The 15,312-nt window shown below is 39.9% G+C and overlaps 1 protein-coding gene across 1 annotated transcript in view; it reads right to left on the minus strand.

Annotated features, from left to right (window-relative positions):
* Neil3 (nei like DNA glycosylase 3) overlaps nt 1-15,312 on the minus strand; it is a 48,507-nt gene that overhangs the window by 9,305 nt on the left and 23,890 nt on the right. Inside the window, exons 3-7 of the mRNA XM_051169916.1 lie at nt 9,099-9,233; nt 8,400-8,613; nt 6,705-6,779; nt 4,988-5,154; nt 702-871 (exon numbers count right to left, since the gene is read on the minus strand). Of these exons, the coding sequence (XP_051025873.1) occupies nt 702-871; nt 4,988-5,154; nt 6,705-6,779; nt 8,400-8,613; nt 9,099-9,233 (761 nt within the window). The remainder of the gene's footprint in view (nt 1-701; nt 872-4,987; nt 5,155-6,704; nt 6,780-8,399; nt 8,614-9,098; nt 9,234-15,312) is intronic.

Genomic DNA, 15,312 nt, shown 5'->3' on the forward strand with positions numbered 1-15,312 from the left:
GAAGGAACTTTCTCATCTCTAATTGGGGAAAGAAATAACACTTTGAGAGCACAATGGGAACTGCATCAGTGAGATGGCTCTTAATCACAGGTTTCCTCTGAGGTTTTACATTCTCTGAACGCCTGAGATTGGGAGCTATAAAGAGTTATTTTGAAGGATTTCAATGAAATCAGTACAATTGTCTGGGTAAAGATTTTAATAACAAGGGGTAGGAAGGAGAAAGAAGAGAAAAAATTCAGCATTTTTCAATTCCACCTGCAAAGACATTCTCACAGAATTCCTCCCTTTCAATTTATGAAACACTTGGACTGAATAACAAACTGGAAAGTTGCTGAAATCTGCATAAAACAAAGCTTTATTGAATAATTCATTAGAAACAGTAGAGAACAGATGTGATCATCTCAGGACTAGAGATACAAAGGCGCATACTGTTTTAGGAAAAGCATGGTTTCCCTCCCTCCCTTTCTTTCTTTCTTTCTTTCTTTCTTTCTTTCTTTCTTTCTTTCTTTCTTTCTTTCTTTCTTAAATTTTCAACAGACTATGAGCCTAGTTTACATGAAAAGGCTGGCAATTTCCCTAAACAAGAAGCAGAAAGCATTTCAGTTGGTTATAGACGATCAAGGTAGAGCACAATGTACACCTTACTATACAATAAATCCTCTTACAAATTTTATGAATTCAAAGTAAAATGTTACTCTTACCAACAGGCCTTGCTGTCAAACAAGCATCACAGGCATTAGCAGAGGGTTGGTTTATGAGGGTACAAACCACGCAGGACCACTGCTCTTCAGATTTCCGAGCCACAGAGTCTGTAAGGCAATCCTCTCTCCTACAAGTCCAGGTTATTGCTGCATTTCTCGTTGGCAGTTTGCTGTAAAATAAACTTCTAAATCAATCATTTATATTCTTAATATTTTATTCTTATACATTCTAGATATTTTAAACTATTATAGAAACACTGATACTCCAATTCCATTTATTATTATTTAAAAGTTGTTATTGAGACATATGATAACTCTATCCTGTCTTATTGATTCCTGCTAAATTCATGAATAAGCTTTTTTATAGAGAATAAAAGTACTGTGTTTTAAAAAAACAGAAAACCAAAAGCATTCGCTATAACCATCTTGAAGTATTTTGCAAATATTTTAAATAGTACTTTCCAAAGCAAAGCTGAAACGTTACCTAGTCAATTAATTTTTAAAAAGAAAAAGGTTATGCTAAAATCAGAGCACTGAAAATAAAATGAAAACAAGGACATACATTTGAAAAAGAGCACAGAGTAGTATACAGGGCTTACAGGGAGGAAAGAGAAGGGAGAAATGATTAATTATGCTATAATCACAACAATAAAAAAAAAAAAATGAGAAAAAAGGAGAAAATAAAATGAGAAGAGCTTTACCTGACTTCATGTTACCAGAATATAAAATTCTAAAAATCCTAGATTTTTCAGTAGTATTTGCTAAGCACAATACTGACCACTTGATCCATAAGGATGGCAAGGATATCTCTTCCCACTGTTACATATATACTTACTGGGTTTAGGAACAATAAGACTAAACCTGATTTTGAGTGCTGAGTACATCATGGCTGTTACCGATTGACAAGAAAGCATGCTTCTAAAGCTCTCATAAGGTCCCTGTTCGGAACCCATGCAGTTAAGCAGTGCCATAGCAGGCAGTGCCACCAGTTGCATGTGTTACCACTGAGAAAATCTCTTGCAGGAAGGCTATTCAGCTCATTTTTTTTTTTCCAGAGCATAAATTCTCTGACTCTCAAAGGCAGCTTCGCCTTCTGAAACACCTTGCTCCTTTTACGCACCACACCAGCCAGCCGTACACCCCGGCTTGTTTGGTAAAATAGTGAACAGCACAAGGAAAGTGGAAAGTAAGATGCATCTCATTAAGGCTCTTTTATCTTCACCTTGACTTCTAACATAGTGTCTCATGTGTGTATAGCACTCTAAACCCACAGAATTTGTTCCCCTGGCCTAACTCCTGGCCACTGCACACAACCTGCTCTAAAAGGCAACAGGCTGCATTTATTCACAGTTGAACACAATTTAAATGACCTTCCGATTCTCAGTGTGCCACAACGGCTTTATTATTGTCATCTTCTGCTATCCTAATCAAAGGGGGGATGTATATTACTTCATCTGGAAGCTTCTAGATCTTTTTTGATTTTGCTGTTCCATCTCATAATCATACCAGTCATAAATATTTCCCAGTCTTGGCATGCATACACAGCAGTCTCATACGTGCACATGTTTAACATTCCATACTACATTGAAGAATGCCCGAAGACCCCAGGTCACAATATGAGATAACTGGAAAGGTTGCTTTATAAAGCGTCTTCGCAGGTGAAATTGAGAATATTGACCTAGGGAGACCTGTCCTTATAAGAGGGGAAAAGGCAGACTTGACACACAGGAAGAAAAAAAAAAAAAAAAAAAAAGAAGGTACTGTTAAAACAGGCAGCAACTATAGTAACATAGCCACATGTCAAGGAATTCTGGCAGCTATCAGAGGCTCAAAGAAGCAAGGGATTTATGCCCCCATAGGACCTTCAGAAGACAGACCTGTCAGTACTCTTTTTTTTTTGGTTTGATGATATTACTCAAGCTTCTAGCATCCCAACTTGAGTGAATAAATTTATTTCTGCTGCTTTATGCTAAAATTGTGGACATTTGTTATGAAATCTACATGACACTGGTACTAACAAAATCATGATCCCATAGTCTGTAACTCTGCCATTTTGTTTCAGCAGAGGGTACCAGCATTTTCTTAACAGGAAATAACTGCAGACTTCAGCCTCACATGTTCTTACATCTTACATCCAGCCCATCAACAACTCCTAAGCTAGTATCCTAGAGTTTTCTGAGTGCTTCTAACAGTGTAAGGTGGAGACAGTAGGTAGGGTATGGAAGCAAGGAGACCAGCTACCTGCTGGGGGCATACAGACAGCACTGGTTAGCTGAATTAGCTGCACAGCTTCCAGTCCTTAAGGCTCTGGTTCCTACAGCTTTTCTATTAAGTCTACAAACTACCTCAATCTTCATTTGATTATATGACCCATTTAGCCCATATTTTATAAATGGAAATTGCAGTCAAATTCTCTTCCCCAAAGAAGTTCATTGCATCAATACTAAGTCACTACAGTGTTTAAGTCTTCCAAATGCCCTCAAGTTGTCCTAGCCCTTTAAATACTTCTGCAGGTAAGGGCCATGGTAAGAGCATGCTTGTCAACAGCACCAAGTTCTCAATAACCTTCGACCAGTTATAAGTGCTTGCTATTCTAGATGGTGTTTAAGCTATGCCTGTGTCCATACAAAGAAACAAAATGCCCTAACACTCCCCTCTGTGTATGTGTACAGATAAACTAGATGTTTTCCCCTGTCCTTCTCCACATTCTGGTTTCCCTACCAGGAAATTCCTCTTGTCTGTGATGGATCCCTATTTCCATCTATACTAGAAAGATGACCCTGTCCGCCCTGGAGACATCTGCTTCCACCTCTACAGCTCCATCGCTGGTGAAATAAATACAGCATCTCCACCACTGTGCAAAACCAGATAGGTGCCCATGTCCCACCTCAGAACCTGAGAACTTTGAGGGCTTATGTGATATTCTGCCTTGCATTCCCAGAGCCTGGCAAGTAATAAGAACGTAAATAATACATCATAAAAACTATTTTTAAAAAATTTATAAGACAGAAATCTTAAATAGGACAAGCAGTATTGGATTTCGCGCTTTAAAAATTATACATGCATTTATCTTGCAGTGCGTGAATGGTTCTCCAAGGACTTAAACTGAAAGCCAGTATATAAAGCAGGATTAGGGTGGCATGAAGGAGAGGAATTACAAGCCCCATGACACTTCTAGTACAGCAGGGCTCACAAGTAAATCTAAATCTCTTTCAGGAAACCTATGAGTCTTGAAAACCCCATTTCCAAACCCTTTGGAATTGACAAATATCATGTTTATATGATTAAATATCATTTATTTCACTATTTGGGAAAAAAAAAAGGAAAACTTTAAGCTCAAAAGCTGGAAAAAGCAATAGATTCTAGACAAACATGAAACATTAATCATTTATCCAATAGGCAAATATACTGAAGGCTTTCTGTGTACTTGATACTGTGCTAAATGCATGGAATCAAATAAACGTATAACTGCATCATGAAAAATAGTCCTGTTATGAAAAATAAAACCAGAAACCCCTATAACAAGTACAGTTAATTGTCTAATGATATTTTCCTATCTATGTGATAATAAAATAGTCTGACAGGAAGGGGATAAAATGGTTTAGAGCTGGAAACCAAACTGAGAGTCACACAGCAACAGAACACAGAGGGAGAAAAGGCAAGAGGATGCCGACGTGTTATGAAAACACAAGCCACGCCTCTGTGTTCTCCACAGCCCACCCACCTCCTCAGCTTCGGCACAGCTCAGCAAGGCCTACTTTCCTTCTCTTCCTAGTCACGCCATTTTGTTTCCTCCCAGTGAAAAGCGATAGGTCATGGAAGCTCAGTTCATTTCTTCCTCTGTTCTCAGTGAGCCGAGCCTTTCATGCCTCACCTAAAACCACCATGCTGGTAACCCTCAGCCATTACACATCTTGCCATGTGGCCCATTAGGTGTCCTTCCTGGGCAGTCTATTGACTACCATGTCTCTCAAAGATCTTCCCCATTCTATCCTGACTTTCCCAAAGTCAATATTTTTAAAAATTGGTTTTGAGTTTTAATTTTTATGGTCCTACGAATTAGATTTGCTTCTATTCATATTAACTTGAAAGGATTCTTGTTCTAGCTCTAGTGCGTTAATGCTGTTCTGACAGCCATTTTCATGCATTCCTCTGTGTGGGTTTTTATAGGTGTTTTCCATCTCATTGTTCTGTGCTAACTACATGCTCCCAGTACCTGGCAGTGCTTCAGGCACATGCTCTGATTATTAGCCATTCAGAGAGATAGTCTAAATCAGGCATCTTACCATATTTGAACATGCTGAGGGTTTTCTTTCTGACAGTGAGGACAGAAATATGTCATCCTGCTGTTCTCCCCTAAGCGACACACAGTAATTTTGCAGTGGCACTGACCACAGTTAGGACGCTCATAAACCTTATAGTGTTTAGAAATGGCACCTCCTGCTTTACGGCACTAAAAAAAAAAAGAGAGAGAGAAAGAAAATAAAGTCAAATGTTATGCTCAACATTGTTGTTATAGGAAACAAAAATATATTCCAGAAATCAAGTCATCTCTGAAAATATTAAAAAATTGTATATAGTTCCATATAACAATTTTTCATCAAAGTAATAGGTATTGACAAAATTCAGTAATGTCTATCAAATAAGGTTTGTATGAAATAATTGAGTCATTATGCTCTAACTTATTAGTATTCTAAACTGTTCCCAGCTTTATCCTCTTATCTAAATGATATATAAAAGTTCTGTATTTTTAAATGTCTTTTATGCTTTTAAGGCTTTCTTAATTAAACATAATTACATGGTTGTAAGAAAAGGGCTAGATTAGCTTCAAATCTGATTGCTGTTAGAACAAGGAAGCTGCTCGCTCCCTTTCAATGGCCAAAAAACTTATTTTTAGGGGATAAAATTTAACAAGAGCATTTTCTTTGTTGGTCTGATAAAGGACTTTTTTTTTTTTAACTCTAGAGATTTGCGAGAAAAAAAAATAAATAAATAAAACCTCAAATACATCCCAACAGAGACTATGCTCTGTTTTGGTATAAGCTTCATTTCAAAGACATTTTATTTTTCTGCTATAGTTTTATTCTATACACACGTTTAAAGCACCTACAAAGAGAATAGTTTTGGTTTCCAACAGGAATGTGAAAATGTAAAACCTCAGAAATATGACTGTATATGGGCTGAAGCTACACAAACATATATCGATTTAAGCAAGGTAGTGAAATGCCCAGTTTGATATGGGCAGAGTGGACTGCTTTCTCTAGCCATTGTTCTCTGGAAGAATAAATGGGCACAGGTCATGGTAAAATCGCCATTACTTCTGAAGGAAGTTATGCACTGCCAGAGGTTCATGAACACTTTAGGTCAATTAGTGAGGACCGTTATAATACTTTCATCTCTGTGCTTAGTAAAAACACACATTTTCAATATAGAAAACATATCATTGTGGTGGAAAGCAGGCTTAGTTATCATCTATTGCTTAAAAGATGACACACTTTTACTGAGGTCTATATGAGGATTAAACAGCTTGCTAGCTAACATGCTAGTGAGCACTTATGTCATCCATAGAACAGTTTTTGTTACACATAGAGAAACATAAACTTACATTACAGATTTTTAAAGGCCAAAATATTATCTAAATAACACAAACTACACATAACCAATGGCAAACCCAGAGTGAACCCAAATCTATTTATCATTGAGTATTAAGTTTGTTTAAACACTTCCTGTTTTATATGTCAAAATACAACAAGAGTTTAAGGTGAACTATCAATATCAAACTTAGCATAACTAGAGCTAAATACATTCATAGTAAAGCCAGTTGAGACTGACTTCTGACCTAAAATTCTAAGGCACTGAATGTGTCTACCGTTCAGATGTTACTCTTGCTCCATGAATCTCTGTCTTCTTGCCAGTAGAGGGCTGCGCACAGCCTCAGCACCAGGGTGAAGGCAGAGAGGAAAAACCACTGCATTGCACATGATTGAAAACCTTTGCTCTTACCCTGTAGAAGAGAATGCTGAAATCACGGACCATCTTCACAAGGTGACGGGTCTGCTCATCTGATAGCTGGCGCACCTTAATTGGAAACCATAATTTCTTAATTTTTTCACGACTGTAACAAAAAACCTCACTTACCAGTTCCCTTAAAGACAACTAACAACAGATTCTAAATTCCTGTACATTGTCTCTCACATCTCGTCCTCTCTCTAAGTTTGGATGTTGGAGATCACGTGCGAGACAAGCCATGGCCCGTGCCCTTGGTTCTGTCCAGAAAACTTCTCCATAGAAGCCCAAGTGATCTTCAAAAGCTCACTGTGGTTAAGATTCTATTTCAGCATTGCTGCACTGAACTAAGTTTTTCTCATGGTTAAAAAGCAGAACCTAACCTAAAACTATCATTAACTGGTTTCCTTTACATTTTAACTTCTAATGATTTGGATTTTATCAAAACCAGCAAGAAACTGTATGCAAAAACCAAAGAGGTACACGTGGACTTATGTAAAAAGTAATTTGCTTAATATATCCTAGTTAGTAGAAACAGCTAGAATTTTAGTTAAGACTAACAAATCTGGAGAAGAGCCTTAAATGTAGTCTTCTTTCCTAGGAACAAATGTAGGGATGCTGCCTTTCCAGCCTTTCCTTTTTTTTTTTTTTTTGTGCCTTACGCAATTAATCACTATTCTTTAACACCTCTCTCTCTAGTAATTCTGTCTCCTAAAGAAATAAGAGCTCAAATCTCGCCAGTTGCGGAGCGGGGGAGGAAAGCAAAACCAAGTCCATTCCTTGCCCTGGCATCCCATTCTAGAAGTCTAATGCCTTCCTCTTCCTGCCAGTCTAAGCTAATTGAGCAAGGACTCTGAATTCTCTTTTGCTCTCTCTCTCTCTGCTCATTTACTCTTTAGTCCCTGCAGCGTGAATTCCATACTTATCATTCACAGGTAAGTTTATTCTACTGTCAAGAGCTATAAATGGGAATACATGTATGTGGTGGAGAGTATATATTTAATATGCTGGACAGAAAAAGCAAACGGGAAGCCCAATTCATTCATTCCTACAACCCACAAACACCTCTCTAAAGCTGTGCTCAGACATTAGGAAACACCACTGAAGGGAACACACTTGGTCTCACTGCAAGTGGCATTCTAGCTGAAGGAGGCTCCCCCCGCTTTTTTTTCAACAGTAAGTGTTAATGAGAAAAATATTTTTAAATGTAAAACCAATTCATGGTATGGGAACAAATAAAACCAAAGTAAGCTAAGGGCAATTGAAGGCAGGAAGTGGGACACTGCAGCTCTAACAGGAAGTCAGAGACCACAAAATCAGGAAACTGACCCTTGAAGGCAAGACTTAAAAGGTACCCCGAGTCTGTAGAGCAGCTGTTCTCACCCTTCCTCATGCTGCGACCCTTAAATACACTTCCTCCTGTTGTGGTGTCCCCCAACCATAACATTATTTTCATTGCTAGCTCATAACTGTAATTTTGTTAATGTTATGAATCATAATGTAAACATCTGTGTTTCCTGATGGCCTTAGGTAACCCTGTGAAAAGGTCATTTGATCCCTGATGAGGTCATGACCCACAGGTTGAGAACCACTGCTGTATAGATTTTGTTGCCAGAGCACAGATTTCTCTTTCACACTGGATCTGTAGAGTTCTTAAAAACAAGTCAGGAACATATTTTTAAATGCTGATACTTTAACAGCCGGATGGAGACCACTGTCCACGAGAGCTTCGTTTTTGATGATGTTGCCTACACCAGGCAACACTTTCTGATCCAGTAACACGTCACATAGCATGCGATCTTTCTGCTTTCTCACTTCACTTTCTGCTCTTGAGGAACTAAACTTTGGTGAACACACATCCAGTTCTTGCATCATTCTTACTCTCTGTTGGCTTTCCATTGAGTCCCTATAGAAGGAAGTACATGGACAGCACAGTCATCATAAATCTGCCTTATAGTTTTGGAGCCATTAAGTGGGCTTTGATCTAAATGCAAACCCTTACCTAAATTATAGCATATGAGTTATTTGAGTGAACAGTGATGGCCCTAATAGCAGTACTCGAAGGTCCCTTTATAATGGCGTTTTATGGATTGTCAAGTTTCTATTAAGCAGCATGTGATATCGAAACCAAACTGCGGATCCAGGCTCTGCTGTTTTGCAGCTAAAGAACTTAGTATTCTTATCAGAATCTTGCTCTATTAATCTTTATTCTCTTTGCTAGAATTTCAGCATCTCTGGCAATTCTTCTGTCACAAACACTACCCCCCCCACAAAAAAGTTCAAGTCTACTTGAAGAACAAGAAACAAAACAACTCTACTCTTTGTTCTGGTATCTCATTTTTATTTTTGTATTAAAGACTTTTTTAATTAATTAATTAATTTTTTTTTTACCTGAGTTCTATTGAAGAGTCAAAGAAACAGATCAAGTCATTGGTGAGCTGCACTTCAAACACTGGAGGAACCCCACCTCTATTTTCACATTCACGTGGGTTAATTAAGATGGAGCCTTTCATTCCAAAATGAATCCTGAAACAGAGCAGGCCCATTTTTGAGTAATGGAAGCAGATTACTCCTGAGGATAGTTACTTTTAGAGACGGAAAAACAAAACAGTAGCTAAAATCACCTCCTAGATAAATAGTAAGGAGGGAACACTTAGGCCAAAAGAACATAGCCATTGGTGTACACATCTTTACTCCCAGCACTCGAGGAGGCAGAGGCAGGCAGATCGATGTGAGTTTGAGGCAAGCCTGGTCTACAAAGTAAATCCAGGACATCCAAAACTATACAGTGATATCCTGTCTCAAAGGAGAAAAAAGAAAGGAACAATAACCAAAAAGACCCTGTGAACAAAAATATCTTTTTTCACAGAAGAATCTAGCATCTTTCCATATTTACTTATTCAAAAGTATAAACCTAAAAATTGGTTACGGTTTGCTTATATATTCTACAAAGCCACGAACATTCAGATTCCTTGTTTTAGCCACAGTGAATTGGAAGATTTACCAATTACAACCCCAAGTCTACAGGACAATATATGCTTCTCTTGCCTATTGTTTGAACTAAGCAGAGACATCTGCATGCACACACACACACACACACACACACACACACACACACACACACACACACGTAAGAGCCACATGTAAGGAGAACGAATCAAAAAAACTTTGTACAATTCTTTTCATTTTCAGTTACTTTTGTACATATTGGTAAGAAGGTATTTATAAATATTTACAGTTCACTTCAAAGCCATAATAGAGTGATGAAAAATTCATAACCTTTCAGATTTTGTAGAATTGATTAGGCTGTCCAGTTAAAAAGAAGTGATTTTGTGGGACCTCTGATGAAGATCAAAAATTATTCTCAAGATGAAATACTGTATTCTGCCTTTCAAATCTATTTCCTTATAGCTTTGTTGAGTTAATAAATATGGTTCTTTTGGCAGCAAATGTTACCCTTATGTGCTTCTAATTCCAAAGTGCCATGTCACAGTATTGTACAAGGTTAACAAGCCCAACTTTTAAAATGCTGGTTTTAAACTCTGTGTGCCCTACTATCAATCATAAACGAATTTTACATGCCCCATAGTTCTTGACAGAAAAAATGTGTGCCTGTAAGTACTTCATAATTTAGCGTATGGAGGTTCAGCCCCAGTGAAAGGTGTACAACTGTCATGCCCAGAAGCCATCATATCTAAAAATCATTCAGCTGCATGGCTCATAAAGTGGATTCTAAATCACTTTCCATAATGAAACCATATCCACATAAAAAACCTCAAAGGTTAAGACCCAAGTCAAAGGCTGGAGTAGCCCTAATACGAACCACAAACAAACCAAGTGCACCTTTGTCTTGTAAACACATTCAATTTAGGGGCAAAATGTATATAAAAACAACTACTTTATCTTGTATTAATTTGTATTTATATTATTAAATTGCTAATTATGATTGAGCTCCAGTTGACAACTAAATGTCATGTGTATTGTTACTTACCAGTACCTTTTAGAGTAAGGATATAGAGGCATCATGAAAATCTTTGAGGCACGGCAGCATCCATGCTATTCTAACAACTGACACTGAGGTTTTATACTCTCTATATGTCAGCCCATACTACATTCAGCAAAGAGATTTCAAGAGAAATCCTCTATTAAAAAAGAGTAGGTAGCACTCGGCTGGCAGAGGCAGACAGATTGCTGTGAGTTCAAGGCTAGCCTGATCTACAAAGTGAGTCCAAGACAGCCAAGGCTACACAGAGAAACCTTGTCTAGAAAAACCAAAACAAGTAAGTAAGTAAGTAAGTAAGTAAGTAAATAAATAAATAAATAAAAACAAAAAGTAAGGAGAAAACAGTTAAATTTTTAAGGAAAGTTTTAAATACCAAGTGTGAGATAGTGTGGTGCTTTATAATCCCTGCAGTGGTAAGTGTGCACTTAGGCATGCACGGACGAGTTGTGTATGAAAAGGGATGCATCAGGCCAGGGTACTGAGAAATATGCCCTTCCAATCATGGCAGCATCCTTACGAAATGCTGTCAGTTTCTGGAACGCTTCTCTTACATGAAACAGAAGTATTGAAAGGTGTGGTTGAGGCAGTGGAAGCAAAGGCTGCATGTCTCTGAGAGAGGACCAGGAGACTTCTTTTGCCTAATCAGTACATTTAGGCCTGATTTACATGTAAAAGCCTGGGATAGGCTAGGAAAGCCTTTTGCCATCAGGTGCGGACTAAAGTGCACCTGCTGTTGAGAGTGAAACAAAAGTTATCTTCTCTGGAGATGAACCAGGAAGACTGGCATAGGATCCTGCAAGGATTAAAAGAGGAGAGGAGGAGAAAGATCTGGAACCCAAGAATATCCACAGAAGCCATGGCCAGGAGAGACTGTGACCCTGAAAAACTGCAGCCCTGTGGGCCACACAGAAGCCTATTTGGAAGGAATTAGAACCTCGCCTCCCTTCTGTCAGAAGACTTCCCTAGTGGTAACAAGCAACAGTGGTCTTCATGGGAAGGCAGAATGGAGACCCCTCTGTGACACGGATTGGCAGGGTTGGCTGAATGCTGAGAATGGAGTAGAATCTGTCTTCCATCACCCACACAGCAGCGGTAAGAGCTAGAGTTCTTTTAAACGTTGTTCAGAATTAATTATTAATTTTTAAAATGTTTGCAGAATGGCAGGCAACTTCGCAAGACATGGCAAGACTCGGAATACAAAACTAGAATAAACAACGACAGGGCCAGGTGTGGTGGTGCACGCCTGTAATGTTAGCACTCTTAGAAAGCAGAGGCAGGCATAATCCTGAGAGGTCAGGGCTATCCTGATCTACAAGGTGAATTTCAGACCATCTAGGGTTAGTGACAGGGGTCACAAGAAAAATAACAGTCTTGATAGTCTCCTTGTGGAGCTCCTGACAACCCATCCCCAAACCTCAAGTACGGCTGCAAGCCCCAGTGTCTGGCATGATCCTCTGCTGGGTGGAGTCTCTCAGAGGTCGTCTATGTTGGGCTCATATCCATTTATTTATAAGTGACTATATACCGTGTGTGTCTTTCTGGGTCTGGGTTAATTCACTCAGGATGATCATTTCTAGTTCCATCTATTTGCCTACAAATTTCAAGATTTCCTTGTTCTTGATGAATGAATAGTATTCCATTGTGTAAATGCACCACAGTTTCTTTATCCATTCTTCTTCGGTTGAGGGATATTTAGGTTGTTTCCAGATTCTGACTTTTAGGAATAAAGCTGCTTTGAACACAGTTGAGCAAATGTCCTTGAATAGAATAGCTGGGTCTTGAGGTAGCACTATTCTGAATTTACTAAGAAAGTTCCAGATTGATTTCCAAAGTGGCTGTACAAGTTTGCACTCCTATCAAGACTGATGGACCTGGACCCGGGGGGGGGGGGGGGTTGCGCAGGCTGATGTACCAACCAAGCAGAGGTCCTGGACTTCCTGTTTGGCTGTAGCCAATGGACAGCTCTTCTTCACATGGGGAAGGGGGGATTGGAGGACTGCATCTAACAGTATCTCTGGTGCCCAGGATTTGATCACTTCCCCTTGGCAGAGAGGCCCTGTAGGCACACAGAGGAAGGGGATGCAGGTTATCCAGATAAGACCTGATAGGCTGTGGTCAGATGGTGGGGGAGGAAGACCCCACCTGTCAGAGGTCTAGGGAAGGGGAATAGATGGGAGGGATGGGAGGGTGGGAACAGGAAGATAAGAGAGAGGGGATTATAATCAAGATGTAATGTGAATAAATTATAACTAAAAAAAAAAAAAGAATTAAAAAAAAATCATCCAGTTCTAAAAAAAACCCAGCAACAACAACAGGTAGACCAAGGAATAAAACAACTCACTCACCTTCAAAAGAGCAGGAAGAGGGGTACAAAAGTCATCCTACAGACAAACTCGGCCAGGAAGCCTTCTTACAGGTACAGAATATCACCAGGTGGTGATATTTGTAAGCCCACTGCCCTACCCCCATCCTTAGCACTGCTGCTGAAGGGGATGCAGTGATTGGCCAGGGAGAAACAGACATCCCCCCTAACCCCCCTCCCGAGTGGCTGAAAGTCCACTTCTGAAAGTGACCAGAACACATGTCCTGCCAGCATGTGTGGGAATGCGTAAAACATGCCCATTAACATGGGAATTGTTCTGTTCTGTTCTGGAGTTTAACTGCAAGCTGTGGCATACTCTGGGGAAGATATTCCACCCTTTATCCCTGAGCTACATCTCAGCGTTTTTTGTTTTGTTTTGTTTAGACGAAATCTAACTGAATTGTTCAGGCTGGCCTGGAACTTTTGATGCCCCCTGCCTCAGCCTGCTAAGTGGCTCGGATCACACATATATATCAACAGGCCCAGTTATGACAATGCTTCTGTTTCTAAAACATGTGCAATAAACATGTTGTGGTACAATCACAGCACTGGAGATGGGGGCGGGGGTATGGTGCAGATGAGGCAGGACAGTCAGAAGCTCAAGGCTACCCTCTAGCACAAAGCAAGTTTGAAGCTAGCCTGTGACTTTGATACTGGCTCAGAGAAACCAAATGAAAAATCAGAACAAAAAACAAAACAAAACAAAAATCTCAGCCATATATACATTATTGATTATATGTAATTTTTGTTTTTATTTCGTGATCCAAAATGTAATTTAAAAATTTTAAAATATATATGTTTGGGCTTGGGATGTAGCTCAATGGTGGAGGGCTTCCCTACCATGTAGGCAGTTCTGAGTCCATCCCTCTGTTGTATAAGTTTCCTTTGATATTGAAATATTCCATCCTGCAGGGAAGCTCCTTAACCAGGAAGGTAAAAAAAAAAAACCTCAAAATATATCCAGGAAGTCCCTGAAACTGACCAGATTCACTAGGTCCCTCTCTGCCAAAGTAAAGAATAAAAGCTGATAGTTCCCTCTAAGAGAGCCAAAGCCAAGGGTCAAAGACTCTGAGACCAGAACAGCTGCCTGGAACAAACAGAAACCAGGTGAGCAGCTGCCCAAAAGAGCTTTAGACCAACGGAGGCACCTGGAAAGGGCACTCTACAACCTGCTGAGCTGTCTGAATGCTGTGCAGTGTGTTCCCAGGTTTTGTGAGCTCTCACCCACGCTGGGGTGAGCGTTAGAGATGCAGCTGTTTTTGAGTCATTTCTGTTCCACTAAGTAACCCTCATCCGTATTCCATGAGTATCCACAATAAAACTCATTGATTCACCATGTTGGGCTTTGGTGGTGTCCGTCTGTCATGCACTCCTGCTCTGGGGTAAGTAGACAGGTTAGTTTAGTCACACAATATCCTTAGCATCACACATACACACAAATAGAAAAGTGGAAAACCGTCCAGGAAGATACACTGCCAAGCAGGACAGTGGCTCTCCCTGAGACATCTGACTTCTGAACACCTGGTCTGGGAGGGCCCTTTTACTTTACAAATATCTTAATACATTGATGGGTCCTGAGCACTTACCATTTTTGTCATTGAAATAACAGAGAAATGAGAGATAAAACCCAAAAGTCCCTGGCTAGCCTCTCTTTCAGCTCTGCCAGAACAACTTCCCTTTAACCCTTAAAATGCCCTATATTGAGGTAAGACTTACCTGATTTCTTGCTCAGAGTCTCTCCGGGCTCCCTGGACCCCTCCAGTGTCATTCAGGGTTGTGGGGGTGTTCTCATTGCTATGCCCATGCAAAGCTAGTTTGAAATAGGCGTCATTCGTTTCCTGGGACACAACTGACTGCACACCCAGCAATTGGTAGTAGTTGACACTTTGGCTGCTGTGCTGCACTGGCTGGAGGGATCTGGGTGGACTGGGGTTGTGACAGCCACACAGCTGGCCTGCAGTTGCACACCCTGCCCCTAAGGATGGGAGAGGTGTCTCTACATGAACTCAATCACCACATTTACTACCTTGAATCATTAACTGTGGCCTCTCGTCATAGTGGTAGGCCCATGGCCTGGCTGGGTGACTCTCATCTGTTAACTTGAGGAGCTCCTCTCCATTTATCCCCCATATGCCAGACCTTTCCCTCTCCTTCCTCTACATGGTCTCCTGGGTTTCCTGGCCTCTCTCCACAAAGCAGGCTTGGTTTGTTTTTTGCTTTTTTGTTTTCTCTAATTTTGC

The sequence above is a fragment of the Acomys russatus genome, chromosome 27, assembly GCF_903995435.1.
Source record: "Acomys russatus chromosome 27, mAcoRus1.1, whole genome shotgun sequence".
In the NCBI taxonomy this organism is placed as follows: domain Eukaryota; kingdom Metazoa; phylum Chordata; class Mammalia; order Rodentia; family Muridae; genus Acomys; species Acomys russatus.